Source organism: Scyliorhinus canicula, chromosome 3 (genome assembly GCF_902713615.1).
Source record: "Scyliorhinus canicula chromosome 3, sScyCan1.1, whole genome shotgun sequence".
NCBI lineage: Eukaryota > Metazoa > Chordata > Chondrichthyes > Carcharhiniformes > Scyliorhinidae > Scyliorhinus > Scyliorhinus canicula.
The window spans coordinates 130,691,972-130,710,611 of NC_052148.1; the positions used below are offsets into that span (position 1 = coordinate 130,691,972).

The 18,640-nt window shown below is 40.0% G+C and overlaps 1 protein-coding gene across 4 annotated transcripts in view; it reads left to right on the forward strand.

Annotated features, from left to right (window-relative positions):
• atp8a1 (ATPase phospholipid transporting 8A1) overlaps positions 1-18,640 on the forward strand; it is a 433,224-nt gene that overhangs the window by 399,089 nt on the left and 15,495 nt on the right. For all 4 annotated transcript variants that reach the window (XM_038791303.1, XM_038791304.1, XM_038791307.1 and 1 more), the window contains 2 exons: positions 17,321-17,411; positions 18,264-18,356. In XM_038791303.1, the coding sequence (XP_038647231.1) occupies positions 17,321-17,411; positions 18,264-18,356 (184 nt within the window). The remainder of the gene's footprint in view (positions 1-17,320; positions 17,412-18,263; positions 18,357-18,640) is intronic.

An 18,640-nucleotide genomic window follows, 5' to 3' on the forward strand; every position in this document is an offset into this window, starting at 1 on the left:
GCCCTCTTCTCCGTTTGAGGACCAAGCAGACTCCCCTTTCGCATTAAAGGTAAGTGAATGTGGTGTGGGTCCCGAACGGCAGCTGGTTGGCAAAAGTAGATCTCGGAGAGGAGGGAAAGAGTTTGAAAAACACTGATATAATGTACTTAAACCAGAAATAAAACTAATCAAAATATTTTTCAGATAAATATTTCTGTAACAACATTAAGCTCTCAGATTATGATTTTATTGAAATTCTGGTGGTGTGTGAGAGAATTTTTGTCACAGCAATAAATGCGACAGGGAACTTTGTGCATAGGTGTGAAAAAAATATTGATCCACTTAACCATCCTGTTTGCAAGTATGCCTCGTGTGGCTAATTATCAAGCAACTTTAGTAGAAGTTGTGAGGGAGAACAATTCTGCTTTCCCTGGCTAAACTGGGAGCAATTTCCCAGGGAGGGAAATGAGTAAAGAATTATTATCAAAATCGAGGATTACATTAACCATGCCTTCAGAATACTTCAGAAATCAATGCCATGTATGATCTTTAGTTGAAAAGTGCAATACAAGTACAACATTTGTAGCTTCAGATACTTTATCCATGTTGAATTTACTCAATTATTAAAGCTGTACTTTAGATATGAAAGTAAAATGCTGTTACAATTTCAAACTAAAATTGCATCTGGATCCTAGTCTTTTCTGTGTGTTAAATGACCGTCGGAGATCCAGAGATCCATTGAAGGTGTCAACAATGTTTGTTCCAGATAATTCAGATCTGACAAAACTATAAATCTAAGTCTACTGGTTGTCTCTGTCTTTAGAATCAATGACATAGAGAATATTGCATGCTAATAGTAATCATCAAATCAATGAAATTGTATTTTTGTCTGAAGAGCTTTGATTTGATTTATTTCCTCTTTATGCACATTCGGCTAAGTACCATATATTCTGGAAGTAAATGTTAAAATGGGCATTTTGTACAGTTCTCATTAACTTATGTTTTCATGAAAGTAAAGGGGAGAATTTCACTGAATTTGCTGGTGGCTCAAGCTTTTAAACCAAAGAAGCATTCTCGCATTAAAAAAAATAATAGATTTGAACTGGTGGCTTTACTTGTTTTCCTTATTATGCTCAGGGACTAGGGCTTTCTTGATTGTATTCACAAAAGAAAAAGCAATGTGGCGATCTCAACTTGTATTTTGCAATGCTCCTGCTTTTATATGATCAGCAGGAATGTGTTTTTTGAAAACCTTGCTGCTAAATTAGGTATAAACTTCATTCAAATTTGTACAGATGCCATCATTTTCGAAAATACCTATAGATTTACCAGATTAAAATTTAGCCATTGCATAATAGCATACATGGATGACTAGAAAATATCAACTGCTGAGTTTGCAAGTTGCCTTAATTTGTGTTTTTAAAAAGTAGAGCATTTTTCTCACCATTCAGCCTTTTTCAAAGTCAGAATAAAAGATACTGATATTTTATTCATATTTCATACTTGAAGTCTAATTGAATCAACATTTTCACTTTCTAAATATCATGTTTCTGAATGTCGTGTGAAGTGTCAATTCCATTTGCCTACAATAATCTCGATATGACACTAAAAGTAATGACTGACTAACCAACTAAAATAATTTAATCTGAAATTCTTTGTATCTGCATGGGTATGAAATAAAATTTACTTCAATTGTTGTGGATGTGTTTTGAGGGTACATGAAAAACTAAAAGCTAAACTCCTAATCTGAGCAGCTGTCATGTTGTATAGACAGCAGACTTGTTGTTTTCCCTCTGGGGCTATGAGCCTTCGAAACACCAAGCTTTGTGACTCTATGATTTCTGATCCCTTGTGAATCCCCCTGGGAGCTACTTTTGTGACAGAATCCATTTGAAGGGGCTACGGCCGAGAGAAGAAACTTGGCATGGGCCACAAATCTCACACATTAGGAACAATTTGTAAACTACGCACAGAGGCAGCCAGGGCCTGTCCCCAGAACAGGCTGCCCCTGTTACCGGCATTATTTGAAAGGATCACTTTTCTGTTTCCAGATGATTTGCCTGTGTTGTGGAGGGATGTGAAAAGTTAGAAACAAAAATGGTTTCTACACAAGTGTCGGGGTGGTTTGGTGCAGGGTGGGCATGGGGGAGGATGGTTGGGGGGGGGGGGGGGGGTGGGAGGGAAGCTTTTGTACAGAAAGGAAGGAAATACCTCTGGGATTTTATTTTTCCTTCGTACAAAATACAAAGAAACTCTCTGTTTTCAGTACGAATGTGAGCTTTAAATCTTTGAGCTTTGGATTACCTCTGCAGTACAAAATCTGACAGGCTTTCAAATATAAAATAAAAAACTTTGTCTTTTTAATTCATTTTGATCATTTCTAAAGGCACAGAGATTTGAATAGCAGGTCCCAATTGTCCTTGCTTCACAACTGAAATTAGAATAGTTACGATTAACTCAGCACTGGACAATTTCAACATTCTTTGGCTTCATCACCGAATAGAATCACCAGCTCGGCATAGACTGCTCGAACATAAACATCTTGCACCATTTGTAAAATATAACCCTCTAAACCAAAATGTCATTAAAATAATTAATATGCATTTTTCTTTACTGTGAAACAATTCTGTTTACTGAAATTGAGAGATTATCTTCAGATTCACAGAATGAAAGGGAACTCGTATTTGCCTTCAAAAATCTTGTAAGGGAAATGCAGGTAACTACTATAACTACCCTTGTCATCACAAATTAACTATTCTTAAATCATTTTGATGATTTGGCAGTTGAACAAATTTGAAAATCTTAGTGTCCAATGGAGTTGTACAACAATTGTATGTCAAACGAATGTTAAGCACATTGTTACTGTTTTCAGTATTAAAATGCACACATGTGCTAAAAGTCGTATACTTCTATAATTTTGCTTGTTTCAAAACCTTAGTTCAATTTCATGACATTGCAGGAAGAAATTAGGTAGTGTTTCTTACCATTTTCTGTTTTATCTTCCCGCCCCCCCGCCCACAATTTGATAAGAGAAAGCAAAGTAAGCATTTGTACTTTGTTCTTAAGTGTTTGTGGCAATTGAGAAAATTAAACTAGCAATCAAACATGCAAAAATTGGACCTTGCAGCTGTTTTCCAATGATGATAATACCCTGTGATATTTTCTGGTTTGTGCACTAATAACTACTCATGTTTACAATTAATTAATGGATCCCGTACTCAAAACTTGCCTATCAAGAGCAAATTCTTAACTATTGTGAAATGTAAGAAGTTGCAGGAAGATTTCAGTACAAATGATCTCTTGCAACACCCTGGGCGAGTGCGCGTCAGTTCCAGTCCCAAAGATACGAGTCCCAACATAACCAATAATTCTCGCTTTCCTGAGATCTTTAACCCTCGACTACTCTGATGAGTTATGGATACCAGATTTATAGGTAAAACATTAACAAACTGTTTATTAATAATAAGAGGAAAAGATGAATAACCAAGGAAATAACAAGACAATGATCTACTAATTTACCTATTCCCAAACCCCTGTATCACCCTCCACCCAGACACACACTGGACAGACACAAAGTGAGGGAAGGAGAGGATGAAAATCAGGGATTAAAAGAAAAGGTTGGGATGAATCTTCGCTGCTGTGGCCTTGGAAATAGATTCATTGAAAGGTTTCAGGTTGGGGCAATTCCATCCTTATACCACCGGATGGCATTTTGCACAAAAATTCCAGGTCATTGCAATTCTGCCCATTTACCACCAGGTGGAGCTAGGTACGGGATGTTCAGGTCGATGCAATTTCAGTCTGTGGCTGTCAGATGCAGCTCTGTCTCCTTGAGATATTACTGGGCTTTACATCTGAAAGTTTGCCAGTCTTTAGTTTGCCTGATTTCTGTACAGTAACAACAGCTGTATTATAAAGAATGCTCTCAGTTCAAGCTTCAATTTAAGTTCTTCCCAGTTTTCCAGACAGAGGGTTAAAAGGTTACAGGCCACGTGAGTGACTTTTTTTTTCTCATTGCAGAAACTATCCACAGACCCGAGTGCTGCATGTGACGTTTCACTAGGAGAACCTTAACAGGCTTTAAGGTTTTAGAAATCTCCTGGCTGAGAGAGAGAAAGAGAGAGAGAGGGTGCCTTCCAGATGCTAACAAAATGGCCCTGGCTTCTCCTATTCCAGAAGTTTTTGAAAAGCTCCACCAATCCCAGGCAACAACAGTAGATGGCTGAGAATTCTACATTCACCAATTGGCTGCTTGTCAAATCTATCAAATTGACATCACAGATTCTGCCACCCAGAACCTAAAGGGGACGTCTTGGCCTGATCCATTAGAGCTGGGATGTTTCAGTTTGTCCAAAGTCCGTAATTGGGGCAGAAATCCCAATGGTGCAGCAGCTAATCAGAAGACTTTATATTGAAGGCAGGCAGCAGAGCCAGGATTATCAGGAGACAGAGAACAGCGTCATAAAGATTTAAGTCCTATTATGTGGGATTGAGCAGTTCAATTCCCTGTTAACATTTTAAAATTCTTTATTGGTATATTAGTTTTAATACGTCTTGTAAAGAAGTGGAGTCAAAGACCAGAACAGTTTTACAATGAGGCAACCTGCTTTTGCTAGGTGACTTAGACATTTGACATTGGCCTCCATTGCCATGGGACAATTTCAAGCCACAACAGGCGAACGTCTTTCAGTGATCATTGATTGCAGTAAGATACCCGTGGGGATGAGTAAGTAACAGCAATGGTGTCACTGCCATGGCACCCAATTTCAAACTCCACCCTGCCTGTCTTCCCATCCCCAGGGAGGCATAAATTTCAGCAGGTAGATTGAGAAACAAATACTGACTACAACATTTGAAGAACATTTTCTTCAAATAGTACCCTGGAACCTTATGCATCTTCCTGAAACTAAAAGGCAATGACAATGGCATGAAGATGGAGTTGGCTGCTATGGACTTGCACAATAGGTTAAAATAAGCTTGTCCAACCTTTTTGCTCTGGGGGCCACATTTGCATATTTTCTTTCCCAAGGGCCAATGAGCAAATTTTGGAAAGATGAGGTTTGGCAAAATAATAAATTTCAGAAAGGGTTGGGGTTTTGTAAAGCAATGTCATAGCAATAAGGTGTTGAGTTACAAAAGAGCAATAAAAAGTGCCAGAATGTTGGAGGTTCAGTGTATGCGAGTAAGAGGTTGTGAGTGTGTGTGTGTATATGTGTTGGCGTGTGGCAGTGAGTGAGTGAGAAAACTAAGACTGGGCATAAGGCAGACTCACATTCACCTCAACCCACTCATTCGCTCTCCCACGCTCACCAACTCAGTTACTCACTCGCACCACATGTACATTCTGATTCGCACTCACTCATTCATAGAATCCCTACATGATCAGAAAGAGGCCATTTGGTCCAGTGAGTTTGCACCGACCCTCCGGAAGAGCACCATACCTAGGCCTACGCCCCTAACATATCCCTATAACCTTTCCGATCTTTCGGACACCAAGGGGAAATTTAGCATGGCCAATTCACCTAACTGTGGGAGGAAACTGGAGCACCCGGAGGAAACTCACGCAGACGCGTGGAGAAAATGCAAGCTCCACACAAAGGTCAGAATCAAACCTGGGTCCCTGGCGCTGTGAGGCAGCAGTGCTAACCACTGAGCCACCATTCACGTGTGCATGCACTCAACCGCATACGCACTGACCTGCACATATCCATTCAGTCATATTCTCACGCACATACATACAACCACTCAATCTACATCTCCTCATGCGCACATATACACCCACTCAATTTACGTACTCTCCTAAGTCCCACCAAAATGACAAAGCGTCAACCTCTCTGGGCCCAAAATGACTTTGCCCTCCCAGTCCCCCAATCTTCCTGATGTAGCTTGATCCCCCCCCCCCCCCCCCCCCCCCACCAAAAGTCTCTGTCACGCCATTGCTTAACTTTCTGGACTCTGGGCCCTACCATTGCTTGGTTCCCCTGGCTGTGGCCCTGACTTGGCACACCAGCCTTCAGCACACTTTGTTGCTCCACCAATCAGAGACTTTTCTCTTTCTCTCATTTGCTACTGATGGGCTCACCATGCCTATCAACAGCAAGGATGGTAAAAGTGCAGCCTATGATTGGGGAGCAGCTCGTAGCAGAATCTTGCATTGAAACTCAACTGTTGACAGTAATTTTAAAGCTGCCCTGGGGGCTGCGTAGTGAGGCTTTGCAGGCTGCATCCAACCCCCGACTAAACCATGGACAAGTCTGGGACCATAGAGAAGGTGTAGCAGACATTTAAGAATATATTTCATACCTCTCAACAAAGATGTTCTCTTGAGAAAGAAACATTCTCTGAGAAGGATACACCTAAGTAAGGATGATATAAAATTGAAAGAAAAGGCATAAAATGCTATGGAGATTAATGGTAGGCCAGACATGGAGAAAATTTTAGAATCTAGCAAAGTATGGCTGATAAAATAATAGAGGAAGAAATTAGAATATGAGAGCAAACAATCAAGAAATATAAAAATAGATAGTAAATACTTCTGCAAGTATATAAAAAGGAAGAGGACAACTGAGGAATTAATGATGAGAAAGAAAGAAACTGCAGAAGCTTTTGAACAAAACCTTTGTATCTGTCTTCATGGTAGAAGACACAAAAATCCCAATATAGTGGACCTAATGTCATGGAAAATTAAGTGGGGGGGGGGGGGGGGGGAGAAGGAGGAAAGGACTTAAAACAATCATTATCACAGAGAAATGCTGGGAAAACTGAAGGCTGAAAAGTCCTGTGGACCTGATGGCCAGCATCCTTGGGCCTTAAAAAAAAAAGTTGCTTTGGAGATGGTGGATGCATTGGTTGTAATCTTCTAAAATGTCCTATATTCTGGAAATCTCCCAGCAGATTGGAAACCACAAATGTAACACCTCTATTCAATATTCAAGAAAAGGGAGAACCAGAAAGCAGTAAATTATAGGCCAGTTAGCCAAATATCTATTAGTGACAAAATGTTGGAATCTATTATTAAACTCTCTTGAGTTAGGAAGATTGGATTAGATTGGATCTATTGTCACGTGTACTGAGGTACAGTGAAAAGTATTGTTCTGTGTACAGTCCCGATAGATTGTTCCATACATGAAAAAAACATAGGGCATACATAAATACACAATGTAAATTCATAGGCACAAGCATCGGGTGAAGCATACGGAATGTAGTCCGACTCAGTAGAGAAGATGTGTGAAGAGATCAGTTCAGTCCTTAAGAGAGTCATTCAGGAGTCTGGTAACAGCAGGGAAGAAGCTGTTTTTGAATCTGTTGGTGGATGTCCCCAGACTTTTGTATCTCCTGCCTAATGGAAGAAGTTGGAGAGAGGGTAACTGGGATGCAAAGGGTTTTCGATTATGCTGCCCGCTTTCCCAAGGCAGCGGGATGTATAGACAGTCAATGGAATGGAGGCGGGCTCACGTGATGGACTGAGCTGTGTTCATGATTCTCTGTAGTTTCTTATAGTCTTTGGCCAATCAATTACCATACCAGGCTGTGATACAGCCAGACAGGATGCTTTCTATGGTGCATCTGTAAAAGTTGGTAAGAGCCAATGTAGACATGCCGAATTTCCTTAGTTTCCTGAGGAAGTATAGGCGCTGTTGTACTTTCCTGGTCATAGCATCGACATTGGTGGTCCAGGATAGATTGTTGGTGATATGCAAACCTAGGAATTTGAAGCTGTCAACTACCTTCACCTCAGCACCATTGATGCAGAAAGGAGTGTGTACGATAATTTGCTTCTGAAGTCAATGACCAGCTCCTTAGTTTTGCTGATGTTGAAGGCGAGATTATTGTCATTACACCATGCTACTAGGTTCTCTATCTCCCTCCTGAACTCTGACTCATCGTTGTTCGAGATCTGACCCACTATGGTCATGTCATCAGCATACCTGTAGATGGAGTTGGAGTCAAACTCTGCCATACAGTTGTGTGAATAGAGTTTATTTCATTGAATTCTTTAAAATTCTGAAGGGGCTTGGTAGGGTAGACGCTGAGTGATTGTTTCTGCCGGCTGGGATGTCTAAAACATGAGGGGCAGTCTCAAGGTAAAAGACCAATTACTTGGGACTTTGGAATTACTTCCTTCTTTGGAATTCTCTATCCCAGAGGGCTTGGATGTCCCATCATGGAATACATTTAAGGCTTGGATAGACAGAATTGTGGTCTCTTAGGCAATTAATGAATATAGTGGGTAGGTGGGGAAATGGAGTAGGAGCCAAAACGAGCCATGAATGGGGGAAATGGATTTGCTGGGTCGTATGGTTTACTCTTCTGTTTCCTGTATTCACCTAACGGCTGCTACCCAATGTTTGGATTTCAAAGCTTCTGGCCACTTGGATTAGCTGACAGCCCTCTAAGGCAGGATTTCCACATCTCACTCATGTGGAAGGCCTACCTCCAGCCAATTAATGCTCCATGAAATATTAAATGTCTGCAGGGCTGCCGTGACAGAGTGGCAGGATGGCAATACAGTACTTACCATTCAAAAAGACCTGCCCCAAGAATAATAGAAAAACTGCGGCAAAAGAGAGGGGGGAGCTCAAAACAATCACTACCACTAGATAAAATGTACTGGGGAAACTAAGTGGAGAGCTTGGGGCTGAAAAGTCCCTGGATCTGATGTCCTACATTGTAGGGTGTTAAAATAAGTCACTGTAAAGATAGTGGATGCATCAATTGTTATCATCCAACATTTCCTAGATTCTGGGAAGGTCCCAGACTGGAAAACCACAAATGTAGCATTTATTCAATGGAGAAGGAAGACAAAAAAGCAGGAACCTATAGTCCAGTTAGCCTAAAACTCTCATAGGGGAAATGCTGGAATCCATAATTAATAATAGCAGGACATTTTGGGGATCACAATACAATCGGGCAGATTCAACATGACTTTGTGAAAGTTTTGAAAAATGTATTCTTTGAGGATGTAACAAGCAGGGCTGACAAAGGGAAACCAGTGTGTATAGTGTATGTGCATTCCAAAAAACATTCAATTAGTGCCGCACAAAAGGTTACTGAACAAGAGAAGGATTTATGGTGTTTTGGGTAATATATTGGCGTAGAGAGAGGTTTGGCTAGCTAACAGGAAACAGTCTGAATAAATGGATCGTTTTCAGGTTGATGAACAGTAACTAGTAGAGTGCCACATGGATCAATGTTGAGGCTTCAACTATTTGCAATCTACACTAATGAGTTGGATGAAGAGACAAAGCATATTGTAGCTACCTATACTGATGATACAACAATATGTAGGAAAGCAAGTTACGAGGAAGATCCCAAGAGTCTGCAAAGGGATATAGATTGGCTAAGTGAGTGGGCAAATATTTGACCGATGTAGTGTAAGGTGGGAAAATGAGGTTGCCCACTTTGATGGAAAGAATAGAAAAGCAGAATACAATGTAAATGGAGAAAGATTGCAGAATTCTGTGATATAGAGGAGTTAGGTACGTGATCACAAAATGTTATCATTGAAGGTGCAGCAAGCAATTAAGAAGACAAATAGAATGTTGGTCTTGATAACAAGAGGGATAGAGCATAACATTAAGGAAGTCTTGCTGCAACTGTACGGGACATGATGAATTGACAAAACCTCAATTCAAATGTATTGTGTACAGTTTTAGCCACTTTGGGGGGGGGGGGACATATGCGCATCAGAAGCAGTTCAGAAAAGGTTGACTAGGTTGATTCGTGGTGAAGAAATTCTCTTCTGAAGAAAAGTTAAACAAGTTGTGCTTTTACTCATTTGAGTTGAGAAGAATGAAAGATGGATCATATTAAAATATATCAGATTTTGCGGGAAACTTGTCAGATAGATGTTGAGAGAATGCTTCCGACTGTCAGGGAAACTAGAACGAAGGGACAAGTTTCAAAATGCTTTTACCTGCAGCCTGTTTTATTACTGTATACACTGCAAAATTAAATCATAATTACATAATAAATGCAAGACTTTCATAAACCCAAATTGTAAATATTCAGTCAATCATTGTGCAAATATTGTTCCATTTCTCATTTCACCATAAGAGGGAGCACCAAATGGTTCCAAATCCTAACTGTAGTACTTAAGAGCCACATCTGCTCTTTCTGATTCCATAGGGCTTCAGTTTCTCCTTTGCCTCATCCCAACCATTGGATGCATTTTGCTTCTCTTTCTCTTCACCCTTCCTTTTCTCTCCTCTCCTTCAGACCTCTCTCCCACGTCCTTACTCAAGCCTATGTTGCGCTGGTCAGGACACAGATGAAAGAAAGACAAAACTTGGTGTTGGCCTATCTTCTTTATTTTTCCAGGCTTAAAAGTGGTAGCTTTATTAACCTAATGAACCAGCAAAACCTCTAGTTCATATGCCATGGACATAATGGGATCTTGAGATGCATTTAAACTGCAAGGACAGTGCAGAAATGGCAAGCTTTTATTTTTGGAAGACATTTTTGTCCTGAAAACATACAAATTGCTTCAATAGTTTTTTTTTATTTGTGACGTATAGTCACTGTTTCATCTAGGCAACAACTGGATACTAAAAATCAGGTTCTGACCAAGAGGCAGCCTGAATTTACAACATTCTTTTGGGCGATATGGTAGCACAGCGGTTAGCACTGATGTCTCTCAATGCCAGGGATTTGGGTTCAATTTGGGCCTTGTTCATTGTTTGTGTGGAGTTTGTACATTCTCCCCGTGTCTGCATGGGTTGTCCTCCGAGTGCTCCGGCTTCTTCCCGCGGTCCCAAGATGTGCAGGTTAGGTGGATTGGCCATGCTAAATTGTCCCTTAGTGTCCAGGGATGTGCAGGTTAGGTTACGGGGTTATGGGGATAGGGTGGGGTGGAAATGAGTAGAGTGCTCATTCGAAGAGTCAGTGCCGACTTGATGGGCCGAATGGCCTACTCCTGCACTGTAGGGATTCTATATTGGAAAAAGTAAGATTTGAGGGAGAATTTATTTTGATGTTTCTATTTATTATTTGTTGCACTATACGTTACATTTTGGGAGGATATGATGGGGTGTGTAAAAAAAAAACAACCCATCATTGCCACCAAAAGATCTTGGAAAGTTATTATATGCAACATGATTATTTTGTTCTTTGTGAATCGGAATTTAGGTGAGTGAATCGTTTTTTTTTTATGGGTTCACGCGTAAGAAAGGATCCAATCCGCATATTTTGTGCCTTAACCTGTGCCAGATGGAAATTTTTTAATTATACAGAATGCTTTCTTTTATAATCACATGAAGATGTGAAGTTGATAAATGTTTAATTGTACATTTTACTCAGCGTTGAAATGGAAGTTATCTGTGAAACTAATTACACATAAAACATACAGTGCAGAAGGAGGTCGTTCGGCCCATCGAGTCTGCACCGACCCACTTAAACCTTCACTTCCACCCTCACCTCCACCCTATCCCCATAACCCAACGACCCCTGCTAACCTTTTTGGACACTAAGGGCAATTTAGCATGGCCAATCCACCTAACCTGCACGTCTTTGGACTGTGGGAGGAAACCGGAGCATCCGCAAGAAACCTACGCAGACCTGGGGAGAACATGCAGACACCGCACAGACAGTGACCCAGCGGGGAATCGAACCTGGGATCCTGGTGCTGTGAAGCCACAGTGCTATATATAGATATTCACTTTCTAAATAGTTTTAATTATTTAAGATGACACATCTTGGTGAAGTCAAGTTAGTGCTTCCTTACATAAGATGGACAGTGAATAAGGAAAGTAGTAAGAATTTAAGCATATAGATGATTTAAGTAACTCGACAGTTGTTTAGGGAATGAAAAGAGAACTAGTTGTTCAATGTCCTTAAAATAAACCATTCTAAATTCAAACAAAGCATTTATATGAAGTGATGAAATAAGCTTTAAGACTTGCTGAAATTATACATACACTTTAATTAATGCAAATTAAAGTTCATGAAAATGTCTGAGAGATCTGGCTGGGCATTTTAAACTCTTAGGTGGAGCTTTTAGTTGGGCATCTTATCTTTACTATCAGTTGAACAGGCTGACCATATTGTTATCCTCCCCAATTCCCAACCCCCCCCCCCCCCCCCCCCCCCTCCCTTTCCCATCAACTGAGGAATATTGTTATTTTCCTGGCCAATCACTAAACACCAATGTAGTGCTAATATACTGAATCCCCCAAACTGCTCTAATCATAATGATTATGAACAGGTACTTCAGACTACAACTAGTTTCAGAAACATTGAGATTTATGGGGAGGGGAGGGAAAGGAAGGAATCTAGTCAATCAGTGGTCCTTAAAGAGGCCTTTTAAAAACAAACCCATCACTCATCTGTGACCCACAATGATTTAAATCTTTGCATCATGTCTTAAATAAGCGATGAAAGAGGCTTCAAGGTTTATTACAACTGTACAGCCGTAATAAAAGCAAATGAAGGTAATTATAATCCTGCCCTTGTGGGTTTGTTCATCCAAATGTGGAAAAATAAATAATTGCTTCGTTCATTCAAAACTTCTCACTCGACTAAAAAGTTTTGCTAGACACATCTGTCAAACATGTTTTGGTGCTTGTCTGGAACTTGGATACACTTGGGTATCCCACACAGCTGAGATCTGAAAATTTACAGGCACTGTCAAGTTGAGCATATAATGATTAATTTGGTGACAATATCAGTTGGGAGGCTACCAGCTGTTTTAATGATAACTGAGGAATCTCAGGATTTTGAGGAAGAAAATCTCCTACAGATCTATTATTTTATGATCAACCTTAATTTAAACCCATTCAGAATACTATTCCATTTTCATGCCATACATATGAAAACATAATTAAAATACATCTTAAGTATGTTGCCTTTAGTTTTCAAATTTCTCTTTCACATTTAGTTGCAGGAATTTAATTGCAGACATTTCTTGCAGGAATTAAATTCTACTCTTTTTGAAAGATACAAAATGTTGCATTTAAGATATTTATTTTACTTGGGTTCCATAATCAAACTCTCATTCTTCCTGCTGCATTTTGCATGGTAGAAAAAGCTTTGTTTTGACTCCAGTTTTAACAGACAGCCGAAGCATGCCACGTCGTTCAGAAGATGAGGGCTATTTTTGTTGCATGGCACTTGATGACAGATATTGTCAGCCACTCAAAAGAATGTACAAATAAATATATATTTCACATCTCAACTTTATGGATTACGATCACGCAAAATTGTTCTCTTAGCGGGGAAACTGATGTACAAGTGACAAATGATAAGAAATGCAATACCGGAAATCTAAAATAGAAATTGCTGGAAATACACAGCAAGCCCATATACATCTATAAAAAGCAAAATATGTTAACATTTCAAATGGAAGATAACTAGCCTCTTTATACGTACAACAACTTAAAGGGAGTGAGACAACAGGTAAAAGTCAAGAGTCAAGTACGATGACTTATGTCACAAGGGAGCAGCTAATGGATTTAATATAGGAACAAGCTCCTCAGGCCTGCTGTGCCATTCAATTACCAAGAAAAACTTATCAATCTCAGTCACAAATCTCAATTGGCCTAGCAACCATAGGCTTTTAGGGAGTGAGTTCCAGCCTTCTACTTCTTTTTATGTGAACAAATACTTCCTGATTTCACTCCTGAATGTGTAACTCTATTTTTAAGTTTGCACTTCCTCGTTCTAGATACCCCCAGCAGTTATTGTGTCTATCCCATCAAATCTTTTCATTATGTTAAGCACTGATTAATTACCCGTCAACCTTCTAAACTTCAAGAGTACAGCTTTTCTTCATACACTTTAAGTTCTGTTATCAACCTGGTGCATCTGTGTTATGTCTCTTCCAAGGTTATTATATTCTTCCTGAGGTTCAGTACTTCAAAGATACCCCAGATGGGGGCTAACCGAGGCTCTCTGCAACTGAAGGATCACTTCCCCATTTTTGAATTTCAACTTCCTTCGATAAAGACCGATTATTTTTAAATTGAACTTGCATTTAATGATTTGTATACATGGGGGTGAACTTTGTCGGCGCTGGACAATGTATATGAAGGCAGGGTGGGGCTCGTAAAATAAAATGTCTGGCCTGCCCACTGCCTTCCTACCCACACTAACCTGTCTCCTATGTTGTGGTGGGCAGTGTTTGTCTCTCCTGCTTGTTTCCTGATTATTCCCTTATTTTCCCAGTATATCATTTTTGCTATTACCATTTTGATCCATTGATGAGTAATGGACCTGACTTTAATGCAGATCGTATCTTTAACTCAAGCAGAAGCAATGTCCCGCATCTTTAATTTACGAAGGAAGAATCCGGAAGGCATCAGTGATGAAGCGCTTTGATTGACTTGGCTGGTGGGCAATGAATGTTCCCCATAGTCACAAGGCTTGTATTTTCATTTCTCTTTCAATTCTGTAGACTGCATGATGGAATCTAACCACTCACTCCAGGAATATCCAGTTAATTCTCACCAAAAGGCAACTGTGAGAACCACTTCTTTCTGCAGAAATGACTGTGCAAACAGAATCCAGAATCTGATCATTCTCTCTCCCCAGAAACAGCTGACGCAAGCTGAGACCAGAATCTGATAACTCTCTCTCCAGAACAGGCTGTCTGAATGTCTCCCAGGACAGCTGTGAATATTGTTAACTGCGGAGCAGATAATCTCGGGCTTTAGACCAGAGACTTTAAACCACACTTGAAGGGGGTGTATGGAATAAATCATCATCGGAAGCAAGGACTCTTATCTTTTGACCTTAAATCTTTATTATTTTTCACCCTTTTCTTCCCCTCTGTGTGAGTCTGTCGTGTGTGTGTGTGTGTGTGTGTAGGATGGGATAGATAAGGAGTGACAGATGTTGAAGGACATTTAACCAACTGTATTCACTGCTTATTTCATACTTGTTCTAGTTATAAATAAGCAATAATTATATTTAAACTGACAAACTTTGTGACTGTAATTATTGGGCAGTCAAGGATTTGGGGTATTTTGGGGTTGGACCATCACAAGTCACTTGTGTCGTGACTCTGGGATAGGTGGGGCTGGAATTGACTGGGCACTTGTCCAGGGTATCATAACAGTAGGCAATAGGGCAGTGCGGTGGTGCAGTGGTTAGCATTGCTGCCTCACGGTGCCGAGGTCCCAGGTTCGATCCCGGCTCTGGGTCACTGTCCGTGTGGAGTTTGCATATTCTCCGTGTTTGCGTGGGTTTTGCCCCCACAACCCAAAAGATGTGCAGGGTAGGTGGATTGGCCATGCTAAATTGCCCCTTAATTGGAAAAAATTAATTGGGTATTCTAAATTTATAATAATAAAAACTAAAAATAACATCAGGCAATGCATTAAGCAGCCCCCTCACCCCTGGGCCTATTGATGGCCACTTATGGGTCGCATTCTGCATCTAGCCCAATTTACATGCAACTTGGGAAGCAGAAGACAAGGTGAGCAGATCAAAGCATTCCCTGCGCAGACTCCTGTCAGGCAGAAAGGGAAGTTGTCTGCTTTGGGGAGTGCCCTGTGCTTATCGGAGGCATTTCCCCACTCTGGCCTCGAAAACCCCATTCCTTGATTTACTGTATTCTGCCAGGCAGACCCAACCAAAATCCTTGACTTATCTGAAGTCTGGAATCTATCACTTCACCGATGGGGACTTCCTGTAGTCCCAGCAGTGGCCTTTACTCAATTTTGATGCTGGTGGAACTGCAGTCTTGCCAGCCAAGAAGTTAGGCCAACAGTTCTCTAGGGGTGGGTCTTCCTCTCGAGTGAGGGCAGAAGATCCACTCTCATCAAATTAAGGATGCCCCCACTACAATATTGTGGGGTTCTGGTTGACATGCCGGCAAACATTTCATTCAGGGGGGTCAGGTAATTTTTCCCCCATAAAATCCACATAAATCGCTTGCCTCTTCTGCAATTCCTACACCATTATCTACTCACCATTATGAAAATATTCCGATTTGTCTTTCTCCGACCAGAACTAGATGACGCAACACTTTCTCACATTGCTCTCTGTCTGCTATAAGTTTACTCATGCACGCACTCAACTTGCTGTGCCCTCCTAGTTATGAATATGCAACTCTTAATCTCTTCAGCTAATTGTTTAATATTATCTGGTTAAAAGTTAAGGCTCCAGTATAGATGGCTTAGAATGCAACACTTTTTGTCATCCTACTCTCTGTCTCCTACCTCCCGTGCATTACCAACTCGTATCGCAAGGTTACTTATTTCTTATATAGTATTTTATCAGATATCTTCACTAAGTCCATATCGAGAATATCCATTGATGTTCCCCCAATTCACCATGCTAAGGGCTACCTCAAAGTTCAACTAGGTTTGAGACATGGCCTACCATTCACAAATCTGAGCTACTCTTTGATCAGCTGATACTTTTCCAAGCCCTCTCTTCCTGATGATAAATTCCAGCAACTTGCCTACGATAAATAATAAATTGTTAGAACTGTAGCTCTCCCTTCTTTCTTAAATAATCATGTGATCTTTGTAGTTTTCCAATACAGAGGCACAGTTCCTGAACCTTGAAAGCTTTAGAAAATTATAATTAATGCCTATGTGGTTTCTTCACCTATCTTTGTTTCAATACTCTGGTGGAAGGAGTCAGGTCTAGGAATTTTTTTTTTTCACGGCAATGTGTCTTTACTTGTATTAAATCTACTAAGCTCATCTCTTGGCCCAGGTGATGTGACGCTGAGCCATGGAGAATAGACAGTTCACAGGTTGAATCTTTTGACCCAGACTGAGTTAAGTAACCTCAACCTGGGCAGTATTGCTTGAAAAAAAGAGAATATTTTAGGGTATAGAAACTAGCGATGGGATTAAGGAGCTCGTGGAGGAAAACACTGGAATCTGCATTGTATAGTCTGCTTCTACGTTGTGGCATGGTATGATTTAGTTGAATGTGTTAAATTTGGCTCAAGTATTCCTGGGCTAGGAAATATTAACCAGAATTTCTGCTCCTGATCCCTATCCATTGTTCCTGCCTGAAAATGTGGCTGTCTGCTGGGCAACTTCCCTCTCACATCACCAAATAGCATCTTGACATTTCCTGTCCAGTCTTTCACATGAAAGACCATCAGGTTCTCGAGGACAAAAGGAGGAAACTGTATTTCATTATTAGTCACTGTCTTGATAAGAGGAAATAAATAAAATGTAGCTGGCGGAGAGATTGAAATATAGTAAAAATGAGAATTACTCATACATCTGAGTCACTTGGAATTCTCCAAACCTGAGACAAGATAAAGTTTAGAAGTAAATATGCTGCAATTAACCTTGACCCATCTTTGAAAATAATTTGGATGTTGCAAATGTATTTATCACTGCTTATACTGTAAAAATTGTGTTCTGTTAACTTTTGCAGGCTGCAATGTTGTTCAGCTCTGGTGTTTTTTGGATGGGCCTATTCTTCATCCCGATTACTTCTCTTCTGTGGGATGTGATTTACAAAGTGTACGTATGATTAAATAAATGTACAAATCCTTGTGATACTGTTTTCGGAAAGAAAAATAATTAAATGTTTTTAATTATTTTTAACTTGTGTGAAACACCAGGCTGAAATATTAGTACGATTATTCAAAGTTAACACAGTGACATCGGGCAGCAGGTGCGAATTGTTTCACAGAGTATGGAGACAGTGAATTACTTAGCTTCAGAAAGTTATGAACCTCGATGATTTTTGAACTATTTATAAGGTGGCTTCCACCAAAAGAAAGTACCAATTGAAATACTAGGTTCAAAAAATAAGGATTTAACTGAAAAGGTGCAATATGTTCCAAGGCATTAGACAATCTTTCATTTTGCTGAAAACAGATTTTAAAAATATGGAAAGAGAGACAAAATTCAATAAACCAGAAACCACCTTCAGAAGATGTTTGTGGTTCCTGGACATGTCTGTGTCCACTGCATTCCTTTCTGCCCGTCCTAGACTCCTGTTGTCATTATACCTTGCCTGTTCGAGAACCTATTATCTGATGCTCAATATGCTGATGCTTTTGGCTTGAAACTGACTTTAATTGATTATTCAGAGCAAAACACTTATTTGTCAATGTAAAATGTTTTTCGATTTCTGTTTTGATTTTTGATTTTGTAAGTGCACTTTGGCAAACCTTCTATGGCCTAATGCACAATTGAAATTGCTTTGCTGCAAAATCTGTCAAATACTATTTTGGAACAAGGTTTTCCCATTTTTTTTTTCCCCTGGGGTCCAGCGCAAGAGGAATTTGTTTTTTGGGGTAATATATTGAACAATCATTATTGTAATGCTTCTGCCTCATTAAGAATACATTTAATCTTCATTTTCAGCATTAAGAGAACTTTTTGTAAGACACTGGTGGAAGAGGTTCAAGAATTAGAAGCCCAGTTCCAGGATCCAGGTGCAGCTGTGTACGGTAAAAGGTATAAATTACAAATGATAGTTTAAAAGATCAAGCGGTTACGCTTATTTATCCTATCAGGAGTATGCAATATGCTTTTTTTTTTAATGTAGAGTTAGGACGTACGAAATAAGAGCAGAAGTAGGCCATTCAGCCCCTCGAACCTGTTCCACCATGCAATAAGATCATGGCTGATCTGTTGGTGTTTCACGTTCCACATTCCCATCCACCCTCAATAGCCTTTGATTCCCTTGCCTAACAAGAATCTATCTACCTCTGCCTTAAAAATGTTCAATGATCCCACCT